Below are 13,304 nucleotides of genomic sequence, written 5' to 3' on the forward strand. Positions count from 1 at the left end.
AGGACTAAAACACTGACTAAACCAGGACTAAAACAGGACTAAACCAGGACTAAACCAGGACTAAAACAGGACTAAACAGGACTAAAACAGGACTAAACAGGACTAAACAGGACTAAACCAGGACTAAAACAGGACTAAACCAGGACTAAACCAGCATTAAACCAGGACTAAAGCAGAACTTAAGCAAGACTAAACCATCACAAAAACCAAGACTAAATAAAAACAAAAAACCTGGTCTAAACCAGGACTAAACCAGGACTAAACCAGGAAAGTTTCATGGTTCATCCTCTCGGTGTCACAAGTTTCTCTCTCACTCCAAACTTTCTTTCTGCTGCTCGATTTTCGTTTTCAGCTGCAGATTTCACGACTTGCAGTTTGTAAATCTGCAGAATCTGATTTTGTTTTCGGGGGCGTTTGTGTTCAGTCGTCTCAGTCTTTGTCTTTATAAGTTTAAAGTTTAAATGTTAAATTGTTCAGTGGTGCAGAAGTAACGGTGCGATCGACTGACACGATACAGACAGAACAGAGGTGAGTTTTAAAATGTAATCCCCTACAGATTACAGATTACAGATTACACACACCAAGATGTAGTTTGTAACATAATCCATTAAATTACTGAAAGTGAGTAATGTAATCTGATTACTTTGGATTACTTGATTTGTTGTAGAGAAGCAAAGACAAGGAAATCGTCACATAAGAAATTTTATCTGATAAAAGAAAATAAAAAGTCCAGATTTTATTTAACCAGATTAAAAATATTATTGACAGAAGAAGAGGAGGAGACATGGTCCACGCAGCAGGATTTAGTCCTGTTCTGTCCTGTTCAATCCTGTTCAATCCTGGTTTAGACCTGGTTTAGACCTGGTTTAGACCTGGTTTAGACCTAGTTTTAGTCCTTTTAGACCTTTTAGACCTGGTTTTTAGATCTGGTTTAGACTGGTTTAGACCTGGTTTAGTCCTGGTTTAGACCAGTTTTAGTCCTTGGTTTAGTCTGGTTTAGTCCTGGTTTAGATTTTGTGTCCGGCAATGAGTGGAATGCCGAGAAAAACAAAACAAAAAAAGGGATACAGCAAAATTAAAAACAGTAAAATCCCTCTGTGTCATTTATTTAACAAAGTAACTGTAATCTTTTACTGAAACAGTAACTGTAACTGAATACAGTTACTCATAATTAGTACTCTGATTACATAACTCTGTACATGTAATCTTTAGACTCAGAACGAGTTCAAAAGATTATTGAACACGTTCATTTTTAGTGAACTTTGAACTGGGTTAGAACTTGAACTGAATTTGTTCAAATTATGGTTGAACGAGTAGACTGTTTTCAGTTTCGGAATTTGTTTGAGATCTGGACCTTTACTTTTAGAGGCCTGGTGGGAAAGTTCAAACTTGACTGCGTTTAGCTGGTATTTAGTACCTGATTTAGTAAATTTCAAACCTAATTGTGTTTATCTGGGACAACTCAATGTGCTGATTGTACAACAATAGTACATCCTGGATTTTAGTAGACCTTTGGTGAAATTACACGCACAGACGCGCGTGTATTATTTTACTGGTACATTTTAAGTCACAGTGTTTGAAACTTTACAAATTTGCTAAAATGGATATTGAAAAGGTTAGACCTCAGGTGATGAGCGAAAGGAGACCAGAAGCTCCACGAGATAAAAGCTGGGATCGACAGGGGCGGTCCTAGAAAGTTCTAGTCCAGGAAGTCCTGGTTTAGTCTTGTTTAGTCCTGTTTAGTTCTGGTTTAGACCTGGTTTAGTCCTGGTTAGTTCTGGTTTAGTCCTGGTTCAGTCCTGGTTAGTTCTGGTTTAGTCCTGGTTCAGACCTGGTTTCTGGTTTAGACCTGGTTTATTCCTGGTTTAGACCTGGTTTAGTCCTGGTTATCTGGTTCAGTCCTGGTTTAGTCTTGGTTTTTCCTGGTTTAGACCTGGTTTAGTCCTGGTTCAGTTCTGGTTTAGTCCTGGTTTAGTCCTGGTTTAGACCTGGTTTAGACCTGGTTTAGTCCTGGTTTCAGTTTCCTGGTTTAGACCTGGTTTTAGTCCTGGTTTAGACCTGGTTTATCCTGGTTTTAGACCTGGTTTAGTTTCCTGGTTTAGTCCTGGTTTAAGTCCATAACGGCAAAAGTTAGCATTTAACAGTTCTTTTGGTGAGAGTAAATTTAAAAGTGGCAATACGTGTAAGTTTTACATTTTAAAACAAAATGTAATGTAAAAATGGAAATACAGTAAAAGTCAAAATAAAACATTACAAAAGTCACTTGTAACAATCTTGTAAAAGTAACTGTAATCAATTACCACTCACTGAAAATAAAATGTAACTGAATACAGTTACTCATAATTAGTACTCTGATTACATAACTCTGGTACATGTAATCTGTTACTCCCCAACACTGACCAGGACAGAGGCTCTTTCTGCAGGAGGAACAGGAGCAGCAGATCCTCACACACACGACTAGAGCCTCTCCACACTTCACCAAAAACATTTTAACATAGAAACAAACAGGAAACACCCAAAACATGAAAAAAAGTGACACTTATAATCCCAAAAATACAGTTTATGATCAGACTATTGTGTGCATGTGTTTTCTAACTCTGTGGTGATTACACAAGTTGGATGTGAGGAAGCTGCAGGAGTTTTACAGAGAATAAACTCAAGTTACGTGTGAAGTATTGGAGTTGTATTAATTAGTGGGTGATTGACCTACTTACGATGCCAAAGGGAAGAGCCTTTTCCCGCTTTTGTGGCTCTGTTATCAAACATTTCTGATAAGAACAGTTTCAAATGAGGTTACACCTTTTATAATGAGTTGGTTGATAGCGGCAAAGACACACACAAACTTATTTAAAACATGTTATTAAAATGTCCTCGTGTGTTATAAATGGGTCACGCGCTCTGGTTCCAAAAGAACATTTTCAATTAGTTCAATCAACCAGTTCAACTAGTTCAACCAAATCAACCGAACAACAGAACAAACAGTGACAAACAACACAGAAGCTGGTTGTTTGATCCGTGTTGTGAAGGGATGCACACAATATTCAAATATATTCAGACAAATATTGCACAAAGGCCACATTCGACTTCCAGTGGAGTGAGTTAAAAGTCCAGCTGAATAGTGACGTGTGACACAATGACAGGTGATCTGGCGAATTCTTTAAAATGTCGTCAGTGTGGAACTAAACGGTTGTACTAGAACCGTGCTGCGCTCACGCTCGATTGCTGTGAGTTCTGTTCTGAACTCACACGGCGCTGTTTGTTTACATGTGGCAGCAGAGCGAACGCTTTAGCAGAGAAAATAAGTCCAGAGGCAGAAATATCTATTCAATTGTGAGGCAGATGTGCGTCCTCTTATGATACACACTCCTCCATGAGTTTATGGAGATAAAAACAGAGTGGAGCAGTGATGAGAGTCGGAGACGAGACGCAGATAAACTTCTGTGTGACACAGTCACTGAAGGTGAGCGCAGAGTCACTGTATGTTTTAGAGTCGACTTTATTCACTGTATTTCTCGTATGAGTAACGGAGATCCGTGCTTGCACCGGGCACGGGGGCTTGACCCACGTACCAAATTTGGTGACAATCTGTCCATAAATGGTGGAATTATTGCAGGTGGACAGACAAACACAAACACAGACACAGACACAGACACAGACACAGACACAGACACAGGGTGAATACAAAACCTGGTCAACCCTTCAGGGACCAGGTAAAAATCTGATCTGTGTCGTTCAGACGGTCATGAAAAGATCAAATACAGGTCACATAGGGGGAAAAAAATTGGATAAGTGTCACTTGAGGCTGCAGTCTGAACGCAGTCTTGGTGTGCTCCTCTTAAATTCCTCAGAAGTTCACAAACTATCTTCTAACTGTTGATATTTCTCCTGCCGTGGGCCTGCTCCTGTGGGCACTTGGTTGCTACTCACTGTGGGACACATGAGCAGGTTTGTTATGTCCATTTATATAAAGAGTCTATGTTTTTAACTGAGGCTTGGATGAACATCGGTGAGTCTGCAGCTTTTCAGAAGTTTTGCCTCCACACTGCATTGGGCACTGTTTTAGTTTAGTGCACAAATGACACTACAAGAGCAACAGTTGTGTTTCAAACCTCTAAAACTCACATATGAGAATAAACTCAACTTACCTGTGAAGCACTGGATTTGTTTTACAGAGTCAGTGACTGAACTAGTTTGGATGCCAAAGAGCCTCTTGCTGCTTGTGTGGCTCAGTTATCAAAAAATTCCGATAAGTGTAGTCATAGTAATTATAATCTGAGGTTGTTGTTTTCACTGGAAACTGGAAACTGGAAAAGCCTGTCAAAGTCAAACTCATTATTCAAATTTCCTCATTCAATCAGCTGATGGTTTTATTTCCTCCTTCCTGCTATAAATGCTATAAATGCTATAAATGCGTCTGTATGTTCTCAAAGCCACAGTGACCCTAAAGAGGCTCTGAAGGTAAGTCTCGAGTCTGTCTCATCACATCTAAACCCTCTTGATGCATTCACATCCAAACCTTTTATTTCAGATGGCTGCTCGTCGACTCCCGATGCTCTTGGCCTGTTTTGCCGCCGTGGCTCTGCTGTCCGCTCGACGCTGTAAGTATTTATACTACTATATACAGTACATATTTATTAAATCATCTCGTTTATTTTTTTATTGTTTTTATGCATTTTCTCATCACAGGCAGAAAATGACCAAGGTAAGTGAAAGTTATTTTACATCATATTTGTTTTTCATCATTTGCATTGATTGTTTCTGATGAAGGTTGTGCTGACGGCTGGAGTAGGTTTGACTCTCGCTGTTTCAAGTTCTTTAATGATGTAAAGACCTGGACCGATGCTGAGGTAATAAAACAACTATTAATGCTGATAATAAGTGTAATAAAAATAAAGGGAACAAAAGCGTACATGCCACTTCAAAGAGTCTGTGTCACCTACAGCGTCTCTCCTCAAAACTCTGCAGATCCTCCACGACTCCACTCGTCCCAGTGACACATTTTCTGTCAGTGTCAGGGTTGGAGACAGGGGCATGTTCTCATGAACTTTTTTGTTCAGTAAAATGTGGAGAATCTATTTGACATGACCAAACTTTATTTTTGGACACTACTGTAATTTTCCAGGAGGCGCTGTAGAGCAGTTTTATATCAAATCCTTATAAATGATTCATTGTGTTCAGGACGTCATTGTGTAAAATGTTCCACAGGATCTGACTCAAGTCAACACATTATTTTAACTTATCCAAGTCCAAATACCACATTTTGATTAGTGGTTTTAATAACTCTTTATTTCATAGAAAAGCTGCCACTCTCTTGGTGCAAACCTGCCCTCCATCCACAGTGCGAAGGAAAACACCTTCATCAAGGATTTGATCAATTCAGCCACAGGGGGCGACAACCACGCCTGGCTCGGTGGGTCTGATGCTGCGCAGGTAAATGGTCACATGCACATTTCCACATGATCATCAGACTCTTGTTTTAAACTGTTTAAACGTGTGTGTTTTCCTACAGGAGGGGAGGTGGTTCTGGAGTGATGGAACTCCCTGGGACTACAACAGTTGGCTTGTCCACCAGCCAAACAATGCATTCAGCCGAGAGCACTTCACTGCCTACTGGAGCGGTACGAGACTTCTCTATTCCTCTTTACTTTTTTAATCCACACGTGAAAGTTTGTGTCATTCTGTTGAGCCCAACTGCAACAAGTGATTCAACTTTGAGGAAATTTCTCTTTGTGTAAATGTCTCAACATTCTGGACCTGTAAAGACTAAATCATATCCAAAAAATATGGATAACTTTTGCTGCCCCACTCTTCCAGATGATTTTCACTAAATTTGAGACAAATGCCCAAGGAGTTGATGAAGGAGTCATGTGTTAAAAACAGGACAATTTGTGAGATTTGGTGATTGTAACATTAGAATAACAAAGAAAAGAGGCCAAAGTTACATTTTGTGAAAAAACTATAATGTTGTTACAAAAAAAATCCAAAACAAACAATCCCTCAGGGATCATCCAAAATGCAGAGACAATTTACACAGTTTAAACACTGATGTAACAAAATAAAGATGTATTTTTATTAGTCTGACAACACCAAGTTTGTCCCTTTACATTTTGGTTGCTCGGTTAAATTACTGCTGGGTATGGGTCACATTTGCTGCTCATGTCCAAACAGGGAGAAAAATCATAAACATTTTCAAATATAATAATGTTTACTACATTTAAATGTAATTAAATTAATTAAATTAACTTTTCATGTGCACTTCAAGGCAGTGCACTAAGCGTAATCATGTTGCCGTGTCTCTTTGTCGATGTGGGAGCAGATCTGTCGTCCTGCTCAGCTGGTTGGACCTGGTAAAAATGGGAAACTGCATTATTATGTGAGAATTATTCACACATTTCTCTTTTTCAAAACAGGGGGTTTGTGGAATGATGTCCAAAACAGCGGGAAACTGAGCTACATCTGTGCTAAAGCTGCTCCCCAGCCTTCACTGAAACCCAAGGGTGGGCTCCTGACTCTGGAGGGCTTCACCTGCCAGTGCAGCCCTGAAAAGAAGTGACCACTGCATCTGTGATCAACTACGTCACCAAATCTACTCTGTTTGTCATCAAGCTGAACGCCCACATGGAGCTTTGGTTTTTCTTTGTGATTAAACTTTGTTTCTGAGCCTCAGCCTCTTTTGCTTTTTCTTTAGAATAAATACAACATTGCTGACTTAAAAAGAGCCTCTGTGTGACTTTTTATCACCTGCTTGTGTCCAAGACACTGATTTTGTACAATATGTATGACACTCGTTTTTTTTTAGCAATCATTTAATTACAGGTGTTTTTGTTGCTCAAAGACGCCTCAAAAAACATTATTTCTTACCTCCACAGATCTGACTTGTAACTTGGCCTGGTGGCGTCACCTACAGGTTCCAATGTTGTTGTTTTTTTGTTGTTTTTTTTTTTTTTTTATTCGGTCACAGGTATATTTTGACATATTTAACATACACAGACTGAAAAGGTGCAGACTGAAGCTTAATCTTATCATGACCTTTACCCTTTATTCCTTTGTCAGAGCTTCATCTTGACATCAGTTCATCTTCAAAAATACAGCAGGAGGAAACAAACTAATCACTGAGTGTGTTTACATGCACATCAATAACCCGGTTATGATCGGGTTTTTTGAGTATCCCGGTTTCTTCATGGTGCATGTAAACGCAGTAACCCGGTTTCAGTATCCCGGTTATTAGAAACCGGGTTACTGTAGCTGGGTTATTCCGATAGTAACCGGGATACTTGTGCATGTAAACGCAGTATCCCGGTTACTGCAACATAAAGTTGAGTTGCATGCGTCCAAAAGACACTTTCCAGCCTTTCACACAACAGTAGTCATAAATAAATTGACCAACATAAATAAAGTGACCAAAAAATAAAATAAAGAGCTGCGCTAAACCTGCACACGTACAATCTGCACTCGTGTGACGCTGAACAAGCTAAAACATGAACTATGTCCTATACTCTATATGCACGGAACACAGTTACCATCATCAGCGCCTCTTCTGTCACAGAAATAACACACATAATCCACAGAGTCGTGTCATTTAGTCCAAAAGAAACTGATCGCATCAGCGGCGCAAGGAGCGAGTTGTTTTTATCGCCGCTAACAGTTTATGCTAATTAGCCAAACGGTCTTAAGTTTCGTTTCTGTAAAACGTAAACAAATGTGATCACAGCTGAATGATCTGATCAAACGGGCTGATGTGTCTATAGTGTTTATGGTTTATATGTTGTAAAGTTGAGTTTATTTATGCAGAAGATTTGAATGAAGAATCTGCACAGTGGATTGTGGGAGATCTCGTAGCTCCTTAGCTTCTTATGCTAAAGGAGCTCACGGTTTGTATTTTTCCTGGTTTATGAAATTGATTTAAGTTAATTTTTGCGCCTGCGCATTTGTAAGATTATGTCAAGAAACCGGGATACTCCATTTGATCATGTACACGCGGATATGAGTGTCCCGGTTTCTCAGTGCGCATGTAAACACAGAAACACGAACACTGACATAACCGGGGTATGGCTAATAACCGGGTTACTGATGTGCATGTATACGCACTCAGTAACAGAACAACAAAGTTCTACAGCACAAACTAAGTCTCATATTTCATGTTTCTGTCCAGAGTTAAACATTTAAACGTCTTTATAAAGTAAAAGAAAGTGGTGCACAATTTGAGGTTTTCTGTACAGTTGTTCCAGAGCTCCGCCCCTTTAACAGATTTACAAAATTTCATAATGTTTGTTCTGATTTTCTTTTTGATAAACACGGTCGTGCCTCTGACCTTGTATCGGCTCTTTTGGATTTTGAACATGTTCTGTAACGATTTTGATAGGAGATTGTTGTTTACTTTGAACATGATTTTCAGAGTATAAAGGTAAAGACTAAATCATAAAATTTCAGCGTTTGAAGGTTTATAGATAATGCATTGGTTGGTTTGTTATAAGTTGATAATGTTTTTGCTCTTATTGTCTTTTTTTGCAGGGTAAAGACTGGTTTTGTATTAGTCTTATATGTATTGTCCCAATCTTAGATGTAGGTAAATATGTAAAATTCCATAAATATTCCAGGCAAACCAGTCGTCCAGAAACTAAACAAAAGAGAAGTAACACATAAATAACTTTAAGTGAAGTTCTGGAAATAGTGAAGTTAATCGTTTTAGTTTTTTTTTAACAGTTTTAGCCACTTCCTTTAAGTTTAATTCAGCTCTGTTTTTACTCTGGGTTCGTCCTTTAGATCTGGTAATTTTGGTCTTAGATGTTTTTGTTTTGTTTTTTTTGTTTAGTCCTGGTTTAGTCTTGTTTTGATCCCGCTGTGGTCTTATACAACGTCATAGTCCGGTCTTCATTTGTTTCTTGGACAGTCTTGGTGTAGTCCTGGTTTAAACCTAAACCAGGTCTAAACCAGGTCTAAATCAGGTCTAAACCAGAACTAAAACCGGGATTTAAACAAGACAAAACCAGGACTAAAACCAGGTATAAAATCAGGTCTATACCAGGACTAAACCAGAACTAAACCTGGACTAAACCAGGTCTAAACCAGGACTAAACCAGGTCTAAACCAGGTCTAAACTGCAACAAAACCTGATCTAAACCAGGACAAAAATCTGGACTACAACTAGGACTAAAACCAGGTCTAAACCAGGACTAAAACCAGGTCTAAATCACAACTAAACCAGGACTACACCAGGACTGAACCAGGACTACACCAGGTCTAAAATCAGGACTAAAACCAGGTCTAAACCAGGATTAAACCAGGTCCAAACCAGGACTAAACCAGAACTAAACCAGGACTAAACCAGGTCTAAAATCAGGACTAAAACCAGGTCTAAACCAGAACTAAAACCTGGACTAAACCAGGACTAAAATCAGGACTAAAACCAGATCTAAACTGCAACAAAACCGGATCTAAACCAGAACAAAAATCTGGACTACAACTAGGACTAAAACCAGGTCTAAACCAGGTCTAAACTAGGACTAAACCAGGTCTAAACCAGGACTAAACCAGGTCTAAACCAGGACTAAACCAGGTCTAAACCAGGACTAAACCAGGTCTAAACCAGGACTAAACCAGGACTAAACCAGGTCTAAACCAGGACTAAACCAGGTTCTAAACCAGGTCTAAACCAGGTCTAAACCAGGACTAAACCAGGACTAAACCAGGTCTAAACCAGGACTAAACCAGGTCTAAACCAGGACTAAACCAGGACTAAACCAGGACTAAACCAGGTCTAAACCAGGACTAAACCAGGTCTAAACCAGGACTAAACCAGGACTAAACCAGGACTAAACCAGGTCTAAACCAGGACTAAACCAGGACTAAACCAGGACTAAACCAGGACTAAACCAGGACTAAACCAGGACTAAACCAGGTCTAAACCAGGACTAAACCAGGACTAAACCATGCTGTGTAATGCATAAATGCAAGACAGTTGGACAGTTGGATTTAAAGTCACACCACGGAACATTCCAGCCAAATCAATGCAAACATCCATGGAAACTGTACGTGAAAAGTTACACAATAAACCTTTAAATGTACCTGAGTTGTTTCTAAATTTACTCAGAGCCGCGGGAGTCGTGTCCCTGAGCACAAACCGGCGTCACACACTTTATTGGAAAATCAGTTTCTATTAAAACAAACGCGTGGTGTTTTTTACCTCGTGCGTCGTGTGGAGTCGTCGTCCTCGAGTCTGTGCGTCTCCAGAGTCTCACCCCAGAGACAAAACTCAAACAACTCAAACACACGACAATAAAACATCTGTGTCGTCTCATTTCCTCCACTGTGTACAGCTCCTGCAGTTTATTACACCAGAGTGACTCATGTCGGCCTCAAGTCAAGATCTGATGTTTCCTCCTCGAAAACAGACCTGGACTCGAGTTTGGTTTCATTCACACGTTTGAGAGACTCCAGGACTGAACCAGGACTAAAACAGGACTAAACCAGGACTAAACCAGAACAAAAATCTGGACTACAACAAGGACTAAAACCAGGTCTAAACCAGGATTAAAATCTGGACTACAATCAGGACAAAAATCTGGACTACAACCAGGACTAAAACCAGGTCTAAACCAGATCTAAACCAGGTCTAAACTAGGAGTAAACCAGGTCTAAACCAGGTCTAAACTAGGACTAAACCAGGTCTATACCAGGACTAAAATCAGGACTAAAACCAGATCTAAACTGCGACAAAACCGGATCTAAACCAGGACAAAAATCTGGACTACAACCAGGACTAAAACCAGGTCTTAACCATGTCTAAACCAGGATTAAAATCAGGACTATACCAAAACTAAAACTGGTCTAAACCAGGACTGAACCAAGAGGACTGAACCGGGACTAGTCTTGGACTTGAGAGAGAAAGAGAGAGAGAACCCCGGGCGCACCTTTGGGCCTGTCCCAAAAATTAGTCCTGGTTTAGTCCTGGTTTAGACCTGGTTTAGACCTGGTTTAGTTCTGGTTTAGTCCTGGTTTTAGTCCTGTTTTAGTCCTGGTTTAGTCCTGGTTTAGTCCTGGTTTAGTCCTGGTTTAGTCCTGGTTTAGTCCTGGTTTAGTCCTGGTTTAGTCCTGGTGTAGTCCTGGTTTAGTCCTGGTTTAGTCCTGGTTTAGTCCTGGTTTAGTCCTGAGTCCTGGTTTAGTCCTGGTTTAGTCCGTTTAGTCCTGTTTAGTCCTGGTTAGTCCTGGTTTAGTCCTGGTTTAGTCCTGGTTTAGTCCTGGTGGTAGTCCTGGTTTAGTGTAGTCCTGGTTTAGTCCTGGTAGTCCTGGTTTAGTCCTGTAGTCCTGTTTAGTCCTGTAGTCCTGGTTTAGTCCTGGTCCTGGTTAGTCCTGGTTTAGTCCTGGTTTAGTCCTGGTTTAGTCCTGGTTTAGTCCTGGTTTAGTCCTGGTTTAGTCCTGGTTTAGTGGTCCTGGTGTAGTCCTGTAGTCCTGGTGTAGTCCTGTAGTCCTGGTTAGTCCTGGTTTAGTCCTGGTTTAGTCCTGGTTTAGTCCTGGTTTAGTCCTGGTTTAGTCCTGGTTTAGTCCTGGTTAGTCCCTGGTTTAGTCCTGGTGGTAGTCTGGTTTAGTCTGGTGTAGTCCTGGTCCTGGTGTAGTCCTGGTTTAGTCCTGTTTAGTTGTAGTCCTGGTTTAGTCCTGGTTTAGTCCTGGTTTAGTCCTGTAGTCTTGTAGTCCTGTAGTCCTGGTTTAGTCCTGGTTTAGTCCTGGTTTAGTCCTGGTTTAGTCCCTGGTGGTTAGTCCTGGTTTAGTCCTGGTTTAGTCCTGGTGTAGTCCTGGTAGTCCTGGTGTAGTCCTGGTTTAGTCCTGGTTTAGCCTGGTTTAGTCCTGGTTTAGTCCTGGTTTAGTCCTGGTTTAGTCCTGGTTTAGTCCTGGTGTAGTCCCGTGTTTAGTCCTGGTTTAGTCCTGGTGGTTAGTCCTAGTCCTGGTTTAGTCCTGGTTTAGTCCTGGTTTAGTCCGGTTTAGTCCTGGTTTAGTCCTGGTTTAGTCCTGGTTTAGTGGTTAGTCCTGGTGGTTAGTCCTGGTTTAGTCCTGGTTTAGTCCTGGTTTAGTCCTGGTGTAGTCCTGGTTTAGTCCTGGTGTAGTCCTGGTTTAGTCCTGGTTTAGTCCTGTTTAGTCCTGTGTAGTCCTGGTTTAGTCCTGGTTTAGTCCTTTAGTCCTGGTTTAGTCCTGGTGTAGTCCTGGTTTAGTCCTGGTTTAGTCCTGTTTAGTCCTGGTAGTCCTGGTTTAGTCCTGGTCCTTTAGTCCTGGTGTAGTCCTGGGTTTAGTCCTGGTCCTTTAGTCCTGGTGTAGTCCTGGTTTAGTCCTGGTTTAGTCCTGGTTTAGTCCTGGTTTAGTGGTAGTCCTGGTTTAGTCCTGGTTAGTCCTGGTTTAGTCCTGGTCCTGTAGTCCTGGTTTAGTCCTGGTTTAGTCCTGGTTTAGTCCTGGTTTAGTCCTGGTTAGTCCTGGTGTAGTCCTGGTGGTTAGTTAGTCCTGGTTTAGTCCTGGTTTAGTCCTGGTTAGTCCTGGTTTAGTCCTGGTTTAGTCCTAGTCCTGGTTTAGTCCTGGTGTAGTCCTGGTTTAGTCCTGGTGTTTAGTCCTGGTGTAGTCCTGGTGTAGTCCTGGTTTAGTCCTGTAGTCCTGGTGTAGTCCTGGTGTAGTCCTGGTTTAGTCCTGGTTTAGTCCTGGTTTAGTCCTGGACTGACGGCTGTTTGTGTTTGTGTTTATATATTTATGCTAATGACACTGGTTTAGTCTGATATTTTCATATTTTAGTTTTGGGATTGGGACATCGTGTGGTTGTTGGATCGTCACAGTGGAAAACGGGCTTCAGAAGTTTACGAACTCCATAAATACAAAAGTGAATCAGATGTGTGACTGTAAACCTCCGTTCAAACTGTTTCTCTTCCCAACGGAATTGAAAAATAGTGATGCAAAATGTTCATGGATTTCGCAAACTTCCGAAGCCCGTTTCTCTGCTGTTAGGATCCAACAACCACACAATTACGATGTCCAAATCCCAAAACTAAAATATGACAATATCAGAACCAGAAACAAAAGTGACATGGTTCAAAAGACTTGAAAAGATCGACTTTGACATTGACAATAGACACGTCCCACTGGGAAAACAAACATGACGATTTGTTGCAGATTTTTTTGTAGAATCCTTCCCAGTATGAACTGCATGATGACCACAAGTCCAACATTCAGGATGCACGAATAGGAACTTTGTTTTCCTCCAAACTCATGCGCTTCATCCACTTTAACTGGTCCAAACTTAGTGAGTCAAAATGTTCGATGCTCTGATCGTC

At 40.7% G+C, this 13,304-nt stretch overlaps 1 protein-coding gene across 1 annotated transcript; it reads left to right on the forward strand.

Annotated features, from left to right (window-relative positions):
• Nucleotides 1-3,406: 3,406 nt before the first annotated feature.
• LOC110164132 (galactose-specific lectin nattectin-like) lies at nucleotides 3,407-6,662 on the forward strand. Its single transcript, XM_055151237.1, has 7 exons — nucleotides 3,407-3,477; nucleotides 4,431-4,458; nucleotides 4,529-4,598; nucleotides 4,708-4,847; nucleotides 5,296-5,430; nucleotides 5,510-5,618; nucleotides 6,411-6,662. Exons 1-7 carry the CDS (start codon nucleotides 3,407-3,409, stop codon nucleotides 6,551-6,553), a joined length of 696 nt encoding a protein of 231 aa, XP_055007212.1. The 3' UTR covers nucleotides 6,554-6,662.
• The last annotated feature ends 6,642 nt before the right edge of the window (nucleotides 6,663-13,304 follow it).

Source organism: Boleophthalmus pectinirostris, unplaced genomic scaffold (genome assembly GCF_026225935.1).
Source record: "Boleophthalmus pectinirostris isolate CB_2022bp ecotype Guang Dong unplaced genomic scaffold, ASM2622593v1 HiC_scaffold_15, whole genome shotgun sequence".
Classification (NCBI taxonomy): Eukaryota; Metazoa; Chordata; class Actinopteri; order Gobiiformes; family Gobiidae; genus Boleophthalmus; species Boleophthalmus pectinirostris.